The sequence below is a fragment of the Galeopterus variegatus genome, unplaced genomic scaffold (genome assembly GCF_000696425.1).
Source record: "Galeopterus variegatus unplaced genomic scaffold, G_variegatus-3.0.2 Scaffold2162, whole genome shotgun sequence".
NCBI lineage: Eukaryota > Metazoa > Chordata > Mammalia > Dermoptera > Cynocephalidae > Galeopterus > Galeopterus variegatus.
Genome location: NW_007728273.1, coordinates 159,203 through 177,667, shown reverse-complemented (window position 1 = coordinate 177,667; position 18,465 = coordinate 159,203). Strand labels below are relative to the sequence as shown.

General features: G+C 36.7%; 1 protein-coding gene across 3 annotated transcripts in view; it reads right to left on the bottom strand.

Annotated features, from left to right (window-relative positions):
* Positions 1-1,491: 1,491 nt before the first annotated feature.
* LIN9 (lin-9 DREAM MuvB core complex component) overlaps positions 1,492-18,465 on the bottom strand; it is a 75,977-nt gene continuing 59,003 nt past the window's right edge. For 2 of the 3 annotated variants that reach the window (XM_008580790.1, XM_008580791.1), the window contains 4 exons: positions 8,355-8,480; positions 3,939-4,118; positions 3,688-3,785; positions 1,492-2,941 (listed from right to left, as the gene is read on the bottom strand). In XM_008580790.1, coding sequence (XP_008579012.1) covers positions 2,836-2,941; positions 3,688-3,785; positions 3,939-4,118; positions 8,355-8,480 — 510 coding nt within the window. In that variant the 3' untranslated portion in view covers positions 1,492-2,835. The remainder of the gene's footprint in view (positions 2,942-3,687; positions 3,786-3,938; positions 4,119-8,354; positions 8,481-18,465) is intronic. The other variant, XR_551077.1, reaches the window with a different exon arrangement.

Below are 18,465 nucleotides of genomic sequence, written 5' to 3'. Positions count from 1 at the left end.
ATCCGAACCCTCGGCGTGAGCGCCGCCACGCTTCCCAAGCGGCGCACTGTAGCAGTGCGCCACCGGGCCGGCCCCAGAGCTCGTTTGAAACTCTCATTTGCTCATTCATTACACAGATATTTGTTTGGTGCCTATGAACAGGCACTTTATCAGGACCTGGAAATAAATGATGAACAAAAACAGAAACAGTCCCTCCCCTCACGGAGCAAAGAGGCCAGGATGGAGACACAAACCACTCCAAGAAATATAAAGTTGCAAATGCGACAAGTGCTGGAAGGAGAGAGGTACATGATCTGGAGACACTGCAATGAGAGATGTGTTGTGGTCAAGGAAAGCTTCCTTGAGAAGGTAATGCTGAGGGTGAGGTGTGCAGGACGATCAGGAGTTTCTGAGGAGGAGAGGAGAGGTTCGGAACGGAGGCCTGCGGTGCAGACGCCCTGGGAGTGAGAAGCAGGGTGCAGAAACAGGTAGGGAAGGCCAGGGCACACGGGGTTTCATGGGTCGTTAAAGAGTTCTGACATCGTCCTGACAGCCAAAAGAAGACTTCAGATGTCTTTACAGACAGGGGAATAACCTGACCAATTCTGCATTTTAAGAATATCACGCTGGCTGCATTTGAAAGGGGCTGAGTGGATGCTGGGAGATAGGTTAGGAGACGACTGCATTATTCCAGGCTAGTGACAATGGCAGCAGGGCTGTGAGAAGTGGTAATGAAGATGGAGAGGTGCTTGGATTCAAGAAAAAAAGTTTAATAGGCAAAGCTTTTTGTAGATTATCAATGGTAACAAGTGAACATGACTTTTGGAACTACCTTAAAGTAATTTGGAACCAAATCTATATAAATAAAAACCACGTATGTGCTTGCTTATTTGCTCAATTTGGCTTTGATAGCTTTCTTTAGAGCTCTAAAAATGTGTTAGAAGGTGGCAGCATCATCCAAACAAATGTACAGCCGACCCAAAATGACGACTTTGACTTATATGGATTTCTTCTTCCCTAAACAGAAGTAAAGTTCACCTATGATCTTAGGCACAGACTCTGCTGTCAACACATGATGGCACTTTAAGACGAACAGTGCTTAATTAGATAGGTGTAAAATAAAGTAGTACTTTAGTGTGACACGTGAGCCCTAAGAAATGAAAAAGAATCTGTCTGAGTTAGGAGGTAAAAGAAAAAAAAAAAAGTGTAAAAGACAAAATGTAAGAAGTGCTTATCCAGTACTAGGCAAAATATATTAAAAGCAGCCTTTCACTAGGTGGGTACCAGGCCAGTAACTTACTTGCTTAGTGTTGCCGCAGCGATTTACTCACAGATGGAAAAAAGCCGCTCTCATATAGTACTGGATGGCATCATACTTCATCATAATTTGGTATTTAACCTGTATTGTTTCTCCTAAAAATATAATTTAGTGGAAATTACAATTCTTCAAAACTTTTTACATAAAAGGAATACTTATCAGCTTGTATTAATTAAATAAGAATGTAGACAATATTAATTTTCATAGATCAATTTATTTAGAATTACAAATATTAAGAATAAAAGATTTATGCCTTTCTTAATTAACATAACAGTTTAGCTAAATATAAACTCTGCACTAAAGTTTTGCAGTGGCACAATATCAACAAAGAATACAGAAGCATTTTTAAACTATACAAAAATTTCGAATGGAAAATAATCTTGTTTCAGTTTTAATATACATTAACATATAAAAAGTCTCATTTTATGAGACATCTAAAAGAAACAAAATCACCTCTACAGCTATAGCTTAAATTCCAAATCTGAAAACAATTTGTTATATTTTGACTTTGTAATATTCTATATTAAAACAAAGAATATTCCAAATACACACTTTTTACAAGAGTAACATTTTAGGCAGGGTTTTCCTTAAAAAAACAAAAACAAACCTTTCTTCTCCATTTCATGGCACTGGTTATTGTATTTGTTTTCCTGAAAAAAATCTTTTTACTTCATAAATTGTGTACTGTGGGATTTTAACCAGTAATCTGGTTTAAATTTGTGCAAATAAACAAAAAATATGAAAATAGTGTGTTATCATTTTTTCTTTAAATATAAATCTCATAACAATAGCACATTTTGCCCTGAATCAACGGGAAAAGACATGCCAAATCCATTTGCTGAAATTTAGCATTTTGCAGTAATCTTTTTTCCTGCTCCTTCATTTTCTTTCAACAAACAACAAAGGTTTCTTTTATAAATTATGATAAATTAAAATATTATTATAAAATGATCTACAGAACCATGTCACATTGCAAGTATATACCATATATACTTGTAAAGTCCATATTTCCCATCTATATTCCAGTGGCTTCCTTAAAACCAGGACTTCCCACACCTCATGATATTATCTTTTGAAGACTGAGATGGTGATCAACTAAATCAACTGGAGTTGTAATGTTCCAGATGGAATTTCCACATTGCCACCGATATGCACAAGAAGACGATGTTTCTTCATGTTCTCCATTGCAGTAGTTGTCTGCATGTGTTGGGTTGAATTCATGTACATTAAAAAAAATGGTCAATGTATTCTTCCATGAAACTATATTATGTTCAGACATTTTCAATTTAAAAATACTTGCTAACAGACATATGTAACATAAGCAATGCTACTGCATCTGAATAATAAAAGAAAAATAAATATAATGCTGGTCAGTAATGCTGGTTTAAGAAGCAGTACAGTATATTAAAATGCATTACTTGGAGATTTAAATTTCCCTTGTTATCTAGCAGTTAGGTTATTTGGTGTTGTAAGCCTATAAAGGAAAAGAATGTCTCAAAAACGAAGTCCTATACAGTTGGAATAATTAAACCTTCTACTCAGTCTCTGTTGGTGTTATTTGCTGCAAAGGCATGTAAGTTTCCCATCTGGCTCAGGCCACTCTGAATATGTGCAACATGGATTTCTACATTATTCTGAAAGCAACTAAAGAAAGAAGAAACATGGTTAACTACTTTATTTCACAAGATTAAGAAAAACAATTTTTAAAAAAGGAAGAGCTGAATTTTAGTTAGAAAACAGCTAAGGTAATGACCTCAGGGAAGGAATAAATCTCCTCTTATACATCAGCCATAATTTTACTTTGGTAGTAGGTGGAAAAATATTCTCTAAAGAAGCAAAGGAGCCACAGGGGTGCTGGAAAGAGAGGATGAAACTCTCTTTGGTTGGGGAATCTCTACTTCTTTTTTTTTTTTTTCCTTTTGTCTTTTTTCGTGTCCGGCAACGGATCGCAACCCTCAGTGTCGCGCCCGGACCGGACCGGGACCGGCAACGGGATTGCAACCCTCGGTGCTGCGCCCACACCTCGCTCAGCCAGTGAGCGGGAACCGGTCTGTATGTGGGATCTGAACCCTCGGCGGGAGCGCCACTGCACTCCCAAGCGGCGCACTGTAGCAGTGTGCCACCGGGCCGGCCCAGGGGAATCTCTACTTCTAAGGTGAACCTCCCCGATAACAAAACCTAAATATTATATGTCTCCTAACTCTTTTATATAAAAAAAATCCATGTGAAATTTCTGTCAATAGACTGGATATAACCGAAAAGTTCTTTTAAAATATATTTAAAGGATAAAAAACATAAATACTGCACAAATATGCATAATTCTTAAAACTTGTACTGAAAAGAACTATGAGTTTAACTTAAAAATGATTAGGGAGTACCTAATGAATTACCTGATATTAGAAGCATCTATTGTACTCTTGATATCATTTAATGAATCTGTAAGTGATTTGAATTCAAAGGAATTCAGGTCTCCTCCTTCTGCTAGACACTAAAGGAAAAAAATATTTCAAAATTTAATTGAATTATAGCTCAAATATAGATGTGAAATACCTGATATAATCTCTGGATTATAATTTCTCAGCAACAAATCAGCATAGTTCACTTAGCGTCAAATTAAGAAAATATTTTCTCTGAAATTTACCTTAATTTGTAATAAAATAGCTGTAAGCCTGGAGATTAAGTCTGTCAGGTTTTCATTTTCCACGCAGGGCTGTCCTGTCGAGCAGTTTGCCTGCCGAACGATCTCCTGTGCTTCCTCCTCACAGCGCCGTCTCATGTCTGTTGGCTGGTCTGCGGGCTGGAGCCCCTGGTCTGGAGCAAGCTGAGAACAAATGATTGAAACAGGAGATGTACATTCACAAGGCCATGATTACTGTTATATGTGCTTGTCCCCTGTTTTCAGATTTGGATTTTTTCAAAACTAGCATTTCTAACTAAAATGATGCGGTAAGCTTTATCTTAGAAGTTTTTTCTCCTCTGACAGTTTTCTTTTCCTGATTTATTTTTTTTGTAATTTTTAATTTTGATATAATTTCAAACTTCTAAGAAAGTTAAAGAAACTCTTGATAATCCTTTACTTATACTCACTAATTATTTAAGTTTTACTCCATTTGACTTGCCATTTGATCTCTCTCTGTGTATATATAATTTCTCCCCCTTCACCATGCGAGAATAAGTCACAAACACTGCCTCTTTACCCCTAAATGCTCCAGTTATATTCCCTAAGAACAAGGATATTCTCTTACATAACCACAGTACAATGATCACAATCAGGAAATTTAACATTCATCTAGTACCATTTTCCAATCCATAGTCCATATTCAAATTTTATTAACTGTCCCAACAATATCCTTCCTACGCACAGTTATTTTTTCCCCCTGAATACATTTGGTTGTCATGTCTCTTTAGACTCCTTTATTAGACTCCTTTATTCTGAACAGTTCCTCAGTGCTTCATGGCCTTGATATTTTTGAAGATTGCCAGCTAATTATTTTGTATCGTATCCCTCAGTGTGGGTTTGTGTTTGCTCATGATTAGGCTGAAGTTATACATTTTGGGCAGGAATACTACAGCGTGATACTGCATTCTTCTCCTTGCTTCATTGTTAGAAGGCACAGACGTCAATCCCTCTCACTACTGGTGACGTTATCTTTGGTCGCCTTGATATTTTTGAAGATTGCCAGCTAATTATTTTGTATGGTATCCCTCAGTGTGGGTTTGTGTTTGCTCATGATTAGGCTGAAGTTATACATTTTGGGCAGGAATACTACAGCGTGATACTGCATTCTTCTCCTTGCTTCATTGTTAGAAGGCACAGACGTCAATCCCTCTCACTACTGGTGACGTTATCTTTGGTCATTTGGTTGACTTGCTAAGTGTCTGCCAGATTTCCCCACAGTAAAGCATTTCCCCTTTGTAATTAGTACGTGTTTGTGAAGAGATACTTTGTGGCTATGTAAAGATCCTATTTGTCATCAAACTTACCTACCAGTTTTAGCATCCATTGATGATTCTTGTCTGTATCAATTATTACTAGGATGTTTGCCAAATGGTGTTTGTCTCACTCTTATCATTCCTTCTACATTTATTAGTTGGCATTTTACTATAAGGAAAAACTTTCCCTTAAAAATGAATGAATGAATGAATGTCAGTACAGACTCATGGATTCTTACTTTATTTTATGGGTTATACATCTCTTACTATATTTATTTATTCTGAAGCTCAAATTGTCAAATTGTCTCAGATTTGGCCAGTAGGAAGCTGGCTCCTTTGACTTGTCTCTGTCATTTTGGGGGCACATTTTACTTCCCTGGCATAATAAGGTGGTCCAGGCTCATCTATTTTCTCTGCCCAAGTCTGTAATCAGTCTCTTTTTCTAGGAGCCCCTCCTTCCTTTTATTGGAGACAGTGTTTACAGACCAAAATCTGGGTACTAGGTGTTTTTTGCTGTCAAGGTGTCATTACTTCTAGGCTCTCTCAGCAGACATATATATTTACTTATACCTAAATTACAAGAAAAAAGTAAACCATGAATTTAGACTGATTCTCCCTATGCCAGTCTGAGAGCACAGAGTTCATCCTAGTCCTCCCTTCTCCATCACTCCCTGCTTAGATAGTGAGAAGACTGGTTCCCACTATCCTTGATACACCCACTTACTTGTTTGCCCGGTCCTAAAACACACCGACAGCGCTTCCGAATTGCTAATCCATGCTACTATGAGAAAACCCTACCAATTTGAGTTTGATATTTGTCTAAAGTTTGGTTTAGACTAAGGGTACAAACAATACTGTGTTCAAGCTATTGGGTTAGCTCTTGTCCCCTCGAGCGTGTTTGTTCCTCCTCTGAAATACAGTTCGGTTCATTTTTTTGTTTGTAATCCATTTTGGAGTTTACTTGTATCTGTTGGAGAAACAAACACTCAGAGAAATGTCACTCTTCCTCACTCCCTAGTCCCCACCCATTCCCAAATTAGTTTCTGGTTTATCCTTTCTGTTTCCTTTTGAAAAATTAAGGAGACACGTAAGTATTTTATTTCCCATTATTTCCTAACCCAAAGGTAGCTAAAGATATATGAGGGTACTTCAAAAAGTTTGTGGAGAAATAGAATTAAAAGATAATATGAATCTCTGTGAACTTTTTGAAGTACTCTTGTGTATTTTTTTGTACTTTGCTTTTTTCACTCAGTGTGTCCTGGAAATCACACCACAGCAGTTAAGCAGAGCTTCCTTATTCTTTCTTATGTCAGCATGGTACTTTGTTGTGTGGATGTACCGTAAGTTATTTAGCCAATTCCCTGTGTGTGGACATTTAAGTTTTTTCTAGTATTTGGCAATTACCAACAATTCTGCAATGAATAGCCTTGTCCTCTAACACTTTTTAAATATTTTAACTGAAGCACACATAAATAGATAAAAGTACACAAATCAGAATGTGTACAGGTTAGTGAGTTTTCACAAATCAAATCTGCAATGAATAGCCTTGTCCTCTAACACTTTTTAAATATTTTAACTGAAGCACATATAAATAGATAAAAGTACACAAATCAGAATGTGTACAGGTTAGTGAGTTTTCACAAATCAAACATCCCTGAGAAGTCAGCAACTAGATTAAGAGACAGAACGTTACCCCAGAGGCCCTCCCCCTGCCACCTTCCAGTACCACGTCCTGAAGGGCAACCCCCATCCTGACTTCCAGCATCACCGAGTAGCTTTAGTGGCCTTGTGCTTTATAGAAATGGCACCATACACTATAGTCTTTTGTATCTGACTTTTTATCCAACACTGTATTCGTGAGATTTATCTTTGGCATTATGTTGTAGTTGAATTCATTTATTCTCATTGCTGGGTAGTATCCCATTTTGTAATTATACCACATTTATCGTTCCATTACAATATTGATGGGTATTTGGGTATTTTGTAAGTTTTGGCTATAATGAACTGTGATGCTATGAACATTCTAAAATACGTCTTTTGGTAAATATGTGTTCACATATCTGTTTGGTATATATTTAGGAGTATAACTGCTTAGTCATAGTGTTCTCACTGATACGTTCTCATTTTAAAATCAATATTGTGCTTTCACCAGAGCTTTGTGAAAATTAAATCACTTTACTTCACTGAGAAAGGAGACTATCGCAAATGGCCTTGGGTGCTACGAAAAGATGAATGAGCTTCTGCATGTGTTACTGGCCCTGTTATGTATCACCTTGGACTGCCTGGTCCGCACGTCTCCTGGACAGTTGCTAGTCCAGAGGGGAAAATCTATTTACTAGAATAATACATATTGCTATGTAGGTGACTGACAATTATCAGGAAAATAAAGATAAATGATAATGGACAGCTAAAGGAATGAGCAAACTACACTCACAGTTTAGTTATAGGTAATCACAGCCCTCAGTTCAATTCAAATGGGTTGATAACATCACCTATGGCAGTTCTTTGAGACCTACCTCTGAGGCTATTATCATATCACAAATAGAGGTGGGTTTATAGGAAACACACAACCTCAAAGAATGCAAATGCAGGAGCATTCTAAACTCATCTAGATCATTTAATTCTTACCCTGTAGTAAGAAACTGAAATTTTAGGTGAAAGTGTTGAACTACCCTCATATGTGAATGATAATTCACAAATAATCCTGTGATCTATGTATTTGAAATTCAAGAATTCTTAATTCTAATGTAAAGCTTAAAGGAGGAGGAAATAAAATTGTACACTTAGCATGATCATAGCTTTGTAAGAAAAAGCATGTATTATTTTTTTAAAAAAGGGAAATAAATCAAAATATGGTCTTTGGGGTAAGGAAATCAAGAATAACTATTTTTCTAAATTTCTTTGGAGAGCTATCATTTGTAATTTGAACCAAAACTCAGAATTGATAGCTTACTGTATATAAAGCACTCTTCAACAATGCTGTGAGGAATAAAAATATATATAAAATATTGTTCTGCTGAGGGACTGAATAAAGATATTGGCTTAGTTTGGATTTTCTAAAATGTGAAGGTAAAAGTATTAAGCTTCAAATAAAAGTGTAGAGAAATTCATACAAATTACCTACCTCGTAGCAGTACTGTTGAACTTTATGCAAAACTTTGTTTAAGTCCTTGTTCAGCTGTTCAAGTTCTAGAACAATTGTTGCATATCTCCGCTGAAATTCGATGCCAATAGGCATGGAATATGATTTCTGAGAAGAAAAAAAAATTAGATCTTGCTAAGTTTTTTTTTTTATTAGCAATGCAATTTCAATGCTCTAAAAGGAGATTTGACTTTATCTAAAACAAACTAAAGGTTATTAATCTTGCCTGTATTCACTGCTACAGTTCTTGTGTGTTATAATGGTATTACTGCTATTTAGGAGATTGTCTTTGTTCTTAGGAGCTCATGATGTCTGCCATTCACTGTTTGTTTTTGGTACTGGGGTCTGAACCCTTGACCTTGGTGTTCAGCACCATGCTCTAACCACGTGAGCTAACTGGCCAGCTCCATTTACTTTTTTTAAAAAAGGAGATCTTATATAGAGAGAAATTAAGCGAAGCAAAACGTTAATTGATGAATCTGTATTCATGTTCCTTATAGTAGTCTTTCAACATTTTTTTATAGGTTTGTCATTTTTCAAAGTATAAAGTTGTTAAAAAATTGTATGTACAATTTGAAGCATTCTAGTTATCTAAACTCAATTGATTCTCTACCTGGAATCAATTCAATATAGCATAATGGTTAAGAGTATGGGTGCTAGAATCGGATTACACTTGTATATGTGCAAATTCCATCACTTCCTAGCTATGTGATGCTGGAAAGTTCCTTAATCTCTCTGCTGCACTTTCCACATCAGCAGAATGGGGATAGTAAGAATATCTATCTAATGGGATTATTGTAAAGATGAAATGCGATAAGACATGTCAGCACAGCGCCTCCCACACAGAAATGCTCAGTAAACATGGACCGTTGTTATTCTTGCCATCCTTCTAACAGCAAGTCTTAATGGACTTTGATGCCATTTCCTTTCCTCTCTTCACAATACCTCCGATAAATGACACTCTCCATTCCATCTACAAATGCAACGAGACCTCTCTCGTCAAGGCAAATTTAATCACATTCCCCCCCCCCAGAGGATTTCTGAGAAAGGCAGATCATCATGTACTGGGGAAGCAAAACTGCTCCTTCTAGGAAGTAGTTAAGGAAGGAAAGCATTCCTAGACCATAGAGGGAAGAGCAACTTACATGAGCCGCAAACCACAGAATTGTAGAATGTCTGAGCTACCAGAAACCTTGGAGACCATCTAGTTTGGCCATTTCATTTTACTATTTTTTATTTTTAAGATGACCGGTGAGGGGATCTTAACCCTTGGCTTGGTTGTGTCAGCACCACGCTCTCCCAAGTGAGCCAACCGGCCATCCCTATATAGGGATCTGAACCCATGGCCTTGGTGTTGTCAGCACCACGGACTCTCCCAAGTGAGCCATGGGCTGGCCCTCACATTTCGTTTTATAGATGAGAAAATGGAGGTCTAGATAAGCGAAATGTCTCGCTTAATAGCACATACTATTACCAATGTGTCCATGACTTAATGATGATGATGACAGCTAACATGTATTGAACAGAGCTAACATGCCAGGCACTGTTCTAAGTGCTTTTACGGGATCGCATTGAATCCTCCAGAAAGACTTCCATAATTTGTAATCCCACCTAGAGTATGAGTGTGCCCACTTCCTCACACACTCACTAGTGCTTTACTTGAAATACTTAGTCTGATAAGGAATAGAAGACAGGGGCTGTTAAGTTGTCTTCAGATATTTTAATAGTTACCACACAGAAGATGTAGCTGACTTAACACAGTTTTGGAGAACAAAACTAGGACTGATGGGGGAAAGTTACTGAGTGAACGTTCACAGTAAACACTGAGCTAGGCCACTTTCTTCTTCAGCTCTGGGATATTTTCTTCTACTTTGTTTTGATAACTCCCTCCCTTCTGTTTTTTCTGTGCTCCATTTCTGGGTATCTTATTGGTTGAATGTTGGACCTTTTGAATTGGTCCTCTGTGTCACTTAATTTTTCCCTCATATTTTCCATCTCTGGTTTTTAGTCATACAGTCTGGGAGAGTTCAGCTTTTTCTCCTTAACCTCCTATTGAGAATATTTTTCATTTTTCTGGAATAGAAAGTACATTTGCATGATTTAAAATCCAAAAGTTAAGTCTCCTCCTGGCCACTCTCTTCTCTTCAGAAGCAACTACTATTATCAGCTTCTTTATCATCTTTTCAGAGATAGTCTCTTTATACACAAGGAAAAAGACATATTTTTTCCTCCCTTGATTCCACCATTTTTGCCTCCAAACTGGAACACATCATTCACATGTTCAGCACTTTGCTTTTCTCATTTGACAATACATTTTGAAGATTATTCTATATTAAGTATTTTACATAGACCTTCCCTGTTTAGAATTATACGGTGTTACACTGTATACACATATTACAAATTTAACCGATTCCTTATTAATGGACATTTGGGTTGTTTGTGATCTTTAAGTATTGCAAACAATGCTGCAATAATTAATTGTGTAGGGTTCTTTTTGTGTGTGTGTGTGTGTGACCAGTAAGGGGATTGTAACCCTTGGCTTGGTGTCGTGCTCAGCCAGTGAGCACACCGGCCATCCCTATATAGGATCCGAACCCACGGTCTTGGCGCTCCCAGCGCTGCTGCACTCCCAGTGCCGCACTCACCCGAGTGAGCCGCAGGGTCGGCCCAATTGTGTAGTCATTTTGGATAAAGGCAGATAAAACTGTAAAAGAAGTTTTCAGAAGTGCAATTGCTAAAACAAAGGACTTGTGTGTTTTTAATATTGATAGATATTGCCAAAATACCTTTCACAGAAAATGTACTAATTTATGTATAAGTATGCCAGTTTCCCCGCATCCTCACTAATACGTTTTGTTAAAGTTTTTTATTTTTGCCAGTCACATATTCAACAGCCATTCCCCCCATGAACTATCTATTCATACCCTTTGCTTATTGTCTTCTGGGTGGTGGATCTGTATCTTATTGCTGAGGGAGCATTTTGTATTTTAGAGAAATTAGGCCTTTGTCATATAAGGTACAAATACCTTCCATTAGTTTGTCATCTTTTGACTTTACTTACATGGTGATTCCTTCCATGCTGAAATTTTTCATTTTTATGTAGGCAAATTTATCAACCTTTTATGATTTCTGGATTTTGTATCATGTTTAGAAAGTTTTGGCAATCTTTAAATCTGTGAGCTCTTTTTGGTTCTTTGATTGCGGTTTTTAATAGCATCCTACTAATGAACATAATATTTTCTTGAATCTCTGAGTATATTATTTTTCCCCCTTTATTAAGGTATAATTGACAAAATCTGCATTTACAGTGTAAAATGTGATGTTGTGATACATTGTAAATGATTAAAAGAAGCTAATTAACATATCCATCATTTCACATACAGTCAGCCCTCTATGCCTGTGGGTTCCATATCTATGGATGCAACTGTGAACCAAAAATATTTGGAAAAAAAAATTGTGTCTGTATTGAACACATACAGACTTTTTCTTGTCATTATTTGGTAAACAATACAGTATAACAACTATTTGCATAGTACCTATTAGGTATTATAAGTAATCTAGAGATGAGTCTACAGAAGGATGTACACATGGGTTATATGCAAATACTATGCCGTTTTATATCAGGAACTTGAACATCCACAAATTTTAGTATCTGCAAAGGTCCTGGAACCAATCCCCCAAGGATACTAAGGGACGACTGTACTTATTTTTTTGTGGTAAGAACATTTAAGATCTCCTCTTTTAGGATTTTTCATGTGTATAATACATTATTATTAACTAAAGTCACCATGCTGTACAAGAGATCTTGAGAATTTATTCATCTCGTCTAATCAAAACTTGGTACCTTTTAACCAACATCTCCCCATTCTGACTATATTAGTTTAAAAAATATATCTTCTGTTCCCTGAATTTGGTATCCTTGGCTATCAGTTTTTTGGTTTATCTTGGTTTTCTCTTTCATGTTACTTATTTTCTTGTATGGCCAGTATTCATATTTAATAAAGAAACGGGTAGCCTCCATGGGTTTCCGTGGTGTTTTTCTTTCTCCAGGTCTCTTGTGACAGGCAAAGATAACTATTTATATAACGGGATATGTCAACTGTTAGACTGTGCTTTAGGGTGAGGAAGGGCAAGCTGTCAGGTTATGCGCTCCCTAAATGCTAGAATGAAGCCTCTCAGGTATTAACTTCATGCTAGAAAGTTTTAGTGCTATGCTGTTGCTTTTAAATGAGAAGTATAACATACATAGAGAAAAGTAAATAAAATATAAATGTACAATTCCATAAATTATCACAAAGCAAACACCTGTGTAAAAACCAACAGTACTGGGGCTGGCGGGTTAGCTCACTTGAGAGAGCAATGTCATGGGTTTGGATCCCCATACCAGCCAGCAGCCCAAACAAAACACAACAGTTCTTAAAAAGTTAAACACACACCTATGATATGAGCAAAGAGAAAATGCATGCCCCATAAAAAACCTGTACATGAATAGCAACTTTAGATGTGACAGCCAAAAACTGTAAACAATCCAAATGTCTATTAACAGGTGAATGGATAAATAAATGAGGTAAATCCATATGATGGGATACTATTTAGCAATAAAATGAAACAAAGAAACTACATTGTATGAATTCTGAAACACACAACCAAGTAGATGAACCTCAAAATCACTGTACTGAATGAAAGAAGCCAGACCAAAAAAGAGCACATACTGTAGGATTCCACTTATATAAAACTCTAGAAAATACAAACTATAGTGACAGAGAGCATATCAGTGGTTGCTTGGAGTCTGGAGTAGAGGGACAGAGGGATTACAAAGGGCATGGGGAAATTCGGGGGGAGGGGAGGTGGAGATAGAAATATTTGTAATAGAGCTTATGGTGATGGTTTCACTGGTGTGTGTACACACACATGATCAAACCGTACATTTCAAACAGGTACAGTTTACATCAATTATAACTCAACAAAGTTGGGAAAAACAATAGTGGTGATGGTTTCACTGGTGTGTGTACACACACATGATCAAACTGTACATTTCAAACAGGTACAGTTTACATCAATTATAACTCAACAAAGTTGGGAAAAACAATAATGGGGAAAATCCACCCAGATCGAGCAACAGAACATTGCCAACAGCCCAGATGCTCTACACGTGTCACCTTGCAATCATTTCTTGCTTCTGTCAGGGTAATGGTTCTCCAGAGTAATCACTACCCTGGCATCAAATGTTAGTTTAGTTTTTGAACTTTATGTAAAATGAAATCATACAGTATATATTCTTTTGCTCCTGGCTTCTTTCAGTTATTATTAAATTTTTGAGATTCATTCCCACTGTTGTGTATATTCATAGTTTGTTCATTGCTGTGTAGTATTCCTTTGTAGAAATATGTTATATTCAGCCATTCTATTGTCCTATGTGTTGCCGGACATTTGAACTGCTTCTAGTTTCTGCCCATTATGAATAGTGCTTTTGTGAACATTCTGCCCTTAGGTTTAGTTTTAGTAGATAGGTCCAAAGAGTTTTCCAAATAAAAAGAATAAGAAAGGTCTGGTTGCTTCATATCTTTGCCAATTTTTGGTATTACAAGTCTTTGACTATTACCCATTTTAGAGGGTGTGGGAGGTATCTCATTGTGGTATTAATTTGCATTTCTCTGATTACTAGTAAGGTTAAGTATTTTTTTTAAAAATCTTTTTGTACATTTGAATATTCTCTTTTGTAAAAATACCTGTTCAATTCACTTTCCTGTTGGGCTGGATATCTTTTTCTTATTGATTTATAGTTCTTTATATAGGCTGGATACAACCTTTTTGTCAATTACATGTTGTAAACACATCCTTTCATTCTGTGGCTTGCCTTTCATTCTCTCATAGTTGTGTCTTTTGATGTACAAAGGTTCTTAATTTTAATGTAGTTCAGCTTATTTTTTCCTTTATGGTTATTACTTTCTTTTTTTTTTTTTTAAAAGATGACCGGTAAGGGGATCTTAACCCTTGACTTGGTGTTGTCAGCACCACGCTCAGCCAGTGAGCGAACCGGCCATCCCTATGTGGGATCCGAACCCGGGGCCTTGGTGTTATCAGCACCGCACTCTACCGAGTGAGCCACGGGCCGGCCCTATGGTTATTACTTTCTATATTCTATTTATGTCACTTAAAAAGTTCTTACCCCAACAGGGCTGGCTGGTTAGCTCACTTGGTTAGAGTGGTGCGATAACACTGAACACCAAGGTCAAGGGTTCGGATGCCCGTACCAGCCAGTCACCACCACCACACACACAAAAAAAGTTCTTACCCCAGCATCACAAATATAATCTCTTTTATTCTCTTCTAGAAACTTTACAGTTTTTGCCTTTCATATTTAAATCTAAAATACTAGCCACTTTGTCTGTGGTGTGAGGTAGGGGTCGAGTCGCCCCCTGATACTGATATCTGAGTCACCTCCATACTGATATCTGATGGACTCGGCACTACTATTTCAAAGGCCTTTCCTTTCCTCACTGCTTTGTAGAATCACCTCTGTCACAGATGAAGTGTCATATCTGTGCAGGTCTGTCTCTGGGCTCTTCATTCTATTTCACAGTCTATTTTGTGCCAGTACTCCACAGCATTTAACCACTCTAGCTCTGTAATAAATCTTGGTCTTCAAATCAGTACATCATCCCACCTCGTTCTTCTTAAGAATATCTTGGAGATTCTTGACTTTTGTAGTTTTATGTAAATTTTATAATCAGACTGTCAATTTGTATGTACTTCAAGCATGCCTACATACACACAACCTAGTGGGATTTTGATTGAGATTATATTGTCTATGAATGAATTTAGGGAAAATTGATACCTTTACCATATTGTTTTGAATTCATGAATATGGTATATGTCGTCTCTTTATTTAGGTCTTCTTTAATTTCTCTCAATAACATTCTAGTTTTCTACATTGAAGTTTTATATATCTTATATTTTTACCTAGGTATGTCATTTTAAATGGTATTTTTTGAAATTTAATTTTCTACCTGCTTATTACTGATAATATAGAAACACAATAGCTGACTTTGAATCCAGTAACCTTGCTAAACTCACTTATTGACTCTAATGATCAATCTGCAGATTCTTTTAGATTTTCTAGGTATGCATCCACATTATCTCTGAATAAAGATGGTCTATTTCTTCCTTTCCAGTCTTCCTAGCTCACTCTTCCTTCTTCTTCTTGCTTTATCACACTGGCTAGGACCTCCAGTATACTCTGAATAGAAATCATGATAGTGGGCATCCTTATTTCATTCCCAATATTAAAGAGAAAGTTTTAAACATCACACTAATAAGTATGATGTTTGCTGTAGGCTTTTTGGTAAATACTCTATCAGATTAAAGAATTTCCTTTCTATTCCAAGTTTGATAAGGGTATTTATTTTTCTGTCATGAAGGATGTTTAATTTTGTGAGAGAGTTTTTCTACATCTATTGAGATTAACTTGTGAATTTTATTTACTCTCTTATTGTGATGAATTATACTTTAAAAAATTTTATTAATACATGATTATCTTCAAGAGTCATTTTCTAGTCTTTTAAACACATATTAAGGCAATTCTGTAGTTTTAAAAAATGTTAATAACACACTTTTACGAACTTAGCAACTTTACAGAGAAGATAAGAGGAAAATTGCTTTAAAACTGTCTTCTTTTTTTTTTTTTAAAAGATGACCGGTAAGGGGATCTTAACCCTTGACTTGGTGTTGTCAGCACCATGCTCACCCAGTGAGCTAACCGGCCATCCCTATATGGGATCCGAACCCGGGGCCTTGGTGTTATCAGCACCGCACTCTCCCGAGTGAGCCACAGGCCAGCCCAAAACTGTCTTCTTTTTGTAAAATAGCCTAGCAGTTCTTAAAAGGTTTAAGATAGTTACCATGTGACCCAGCAGTTCCACCCCTAGGTATATACCCAAGAGAAATAAAAGCATATGTCTGCACAAAAACTTGTACACAAATATTCATGGCAGCTTTACTCATAATAACCCCAAATGGAAGCACCCCAAATGTCCACCAACTGATGAAAGAATAAATAAAATGTGGTATATACATAAAATTGAATATCATTTGGCAATAAAAAGAAAAGAAGTACTTATACATACTACAACATGGATGTACCTTCAAAACAATATGCTCCAGGAAAGAATCCAGTCACAAAGGACTACATATTATAGGACTCTATTTACATTAAATGTCCAGAATAGGCAAATCTACAGAGACAGAAAGTAGACTGTGGTTGCCTAAAGTGGGTTCAAGCGAAATGAGGAAATGACTGCTAAAAGGTACGGGGTTTCTTTTTGGGACGATAAAGTTCCCTTAAATTGATTGGGGTGATAGTTGTACAACTCTGTGAACTGAATTGTAAATTAAAAACCACTGAATTGTTCACTTACTTTAAATGGGTAAATTGTATGGCATGTGAATAATATCTCAATAAAGCCTTTACTAAATAAAACTGCCCTCTTATGTTACTATAATCAAGAATCAGTTTTCTATCAATATCTCCTGTAAGTGTGCTTTAAGTTGTCATGTGAGAGTTGAGTGTGACATGCAAAATTGATTCTGCTTTGAAGATTGGTTATGGTAAGCAGATTTCTGCAGAGATCCATAATCCCAAAAGTAAAAGAGGACTAACAAACATTATAGGGACAATTCTGGCAACATATACAGGGAAAGAAAGCCAACTTTCACAGTGGTGGACATGGGGGAGGGAAAGAGCAGAGAGCATAGTATCCAGAGTTTTCTAGCCCCACTAATATGTGGTTTACAAAATGGTTAAAACAGAGCTATCAGAGAGAAATCCCCTTTCCTACTCTTGCATTATTGTTAATATCCGTGTACAACAAGACAAATTTTCAAAGTGGAAAAGCATTTACTAGAGAGACCAATTGATATTTTCAGTTCAATATCCATTTTTAATATAATGCCAAGGCAATTAGAATCTATTTTAGTAAATTCCATGTGTACTACTTGTATGTGAATGCTCTATGTCATTTTAAGGTATTTAAAACATAATTAATAATCTAAACTAGAAAAACCATGTTGAAATGAATAAGCTTAGACAAACTTTCACTGACATTAATATATTATATAATTTGACCAAGAAAGGGTAGTTCAAAGCTTTTTTTCTTTTTTGGCGGCTGGCCCAGGTACAGAGATCGAACCCTGGACCTTGGTGTTATCAGCACCATGCTCTAACCAACTGAGCTAACCGGCCAACCCCTCAAAATTTTAACTTTGAATGAACTTGATAAAAACTTGTCAGGTGTATGACTGAGAGATTTGTATTTATTGTATCATAAAAATGACTAAAGGTATTTTAAGATACGGTAAAGTAATTTCTCCCTCCTCCATTTTACAAATAGAAAGTCTGAACATCTAATTTCATATTCTCACTACTTTGGCTTTAGTTTGCCTGGGCTGAAGTATGATATAAACAAGCTTTCCAAAATTAAAGGAGACTCTATGAGACCAACTTTCTATTTTCTTTGTAAAATCTATAAGAAAATATGCTTTGAACAAAGTAGTATGTCCAGTCCTTTAAGGTGAAAAACAGTAAACTGCTCAGGTCATTTTGAGAAGCAGAATATAAATTAGATTTCAACTTCAAAATTAAATTTAATAAAATTAAGTATTTTTTAGGGTGGAGGGTGGGTGGAGATAGGGTAGTTAAAATTACTCCTAGATAGTGCGAAAAACACTCAGGGTTAAAAATATTAAGACTGGTTTTTTTTGTTTGTTTTTGGCGGCCAGCTGGTATGGGGACCGAACCCTGGACTTTGGTGTTATCAGCACGATGCTCTAACCAGCTGAGCTAACCGGCCAGCCCACTGGGGTTAAAAATGTTAGTGCTCAATTAGTTCAGTGCTATTAACCTGAAGCTTCACAGAAAAATAAAAAAGATGTTATAAAGAATAACTGGGGGCCGGCCCGTGGCTCACTCGGTAGAGTGCGGTGCTGATGACACCAAGGCCCCGGGTTCGGATCCCATATAGGGATGGCCGGTTAGCTCACTGGGTGAGCATGGTGCTGACAACACCAAGTCAAGGGTTAAGATCCTGCTGTACGG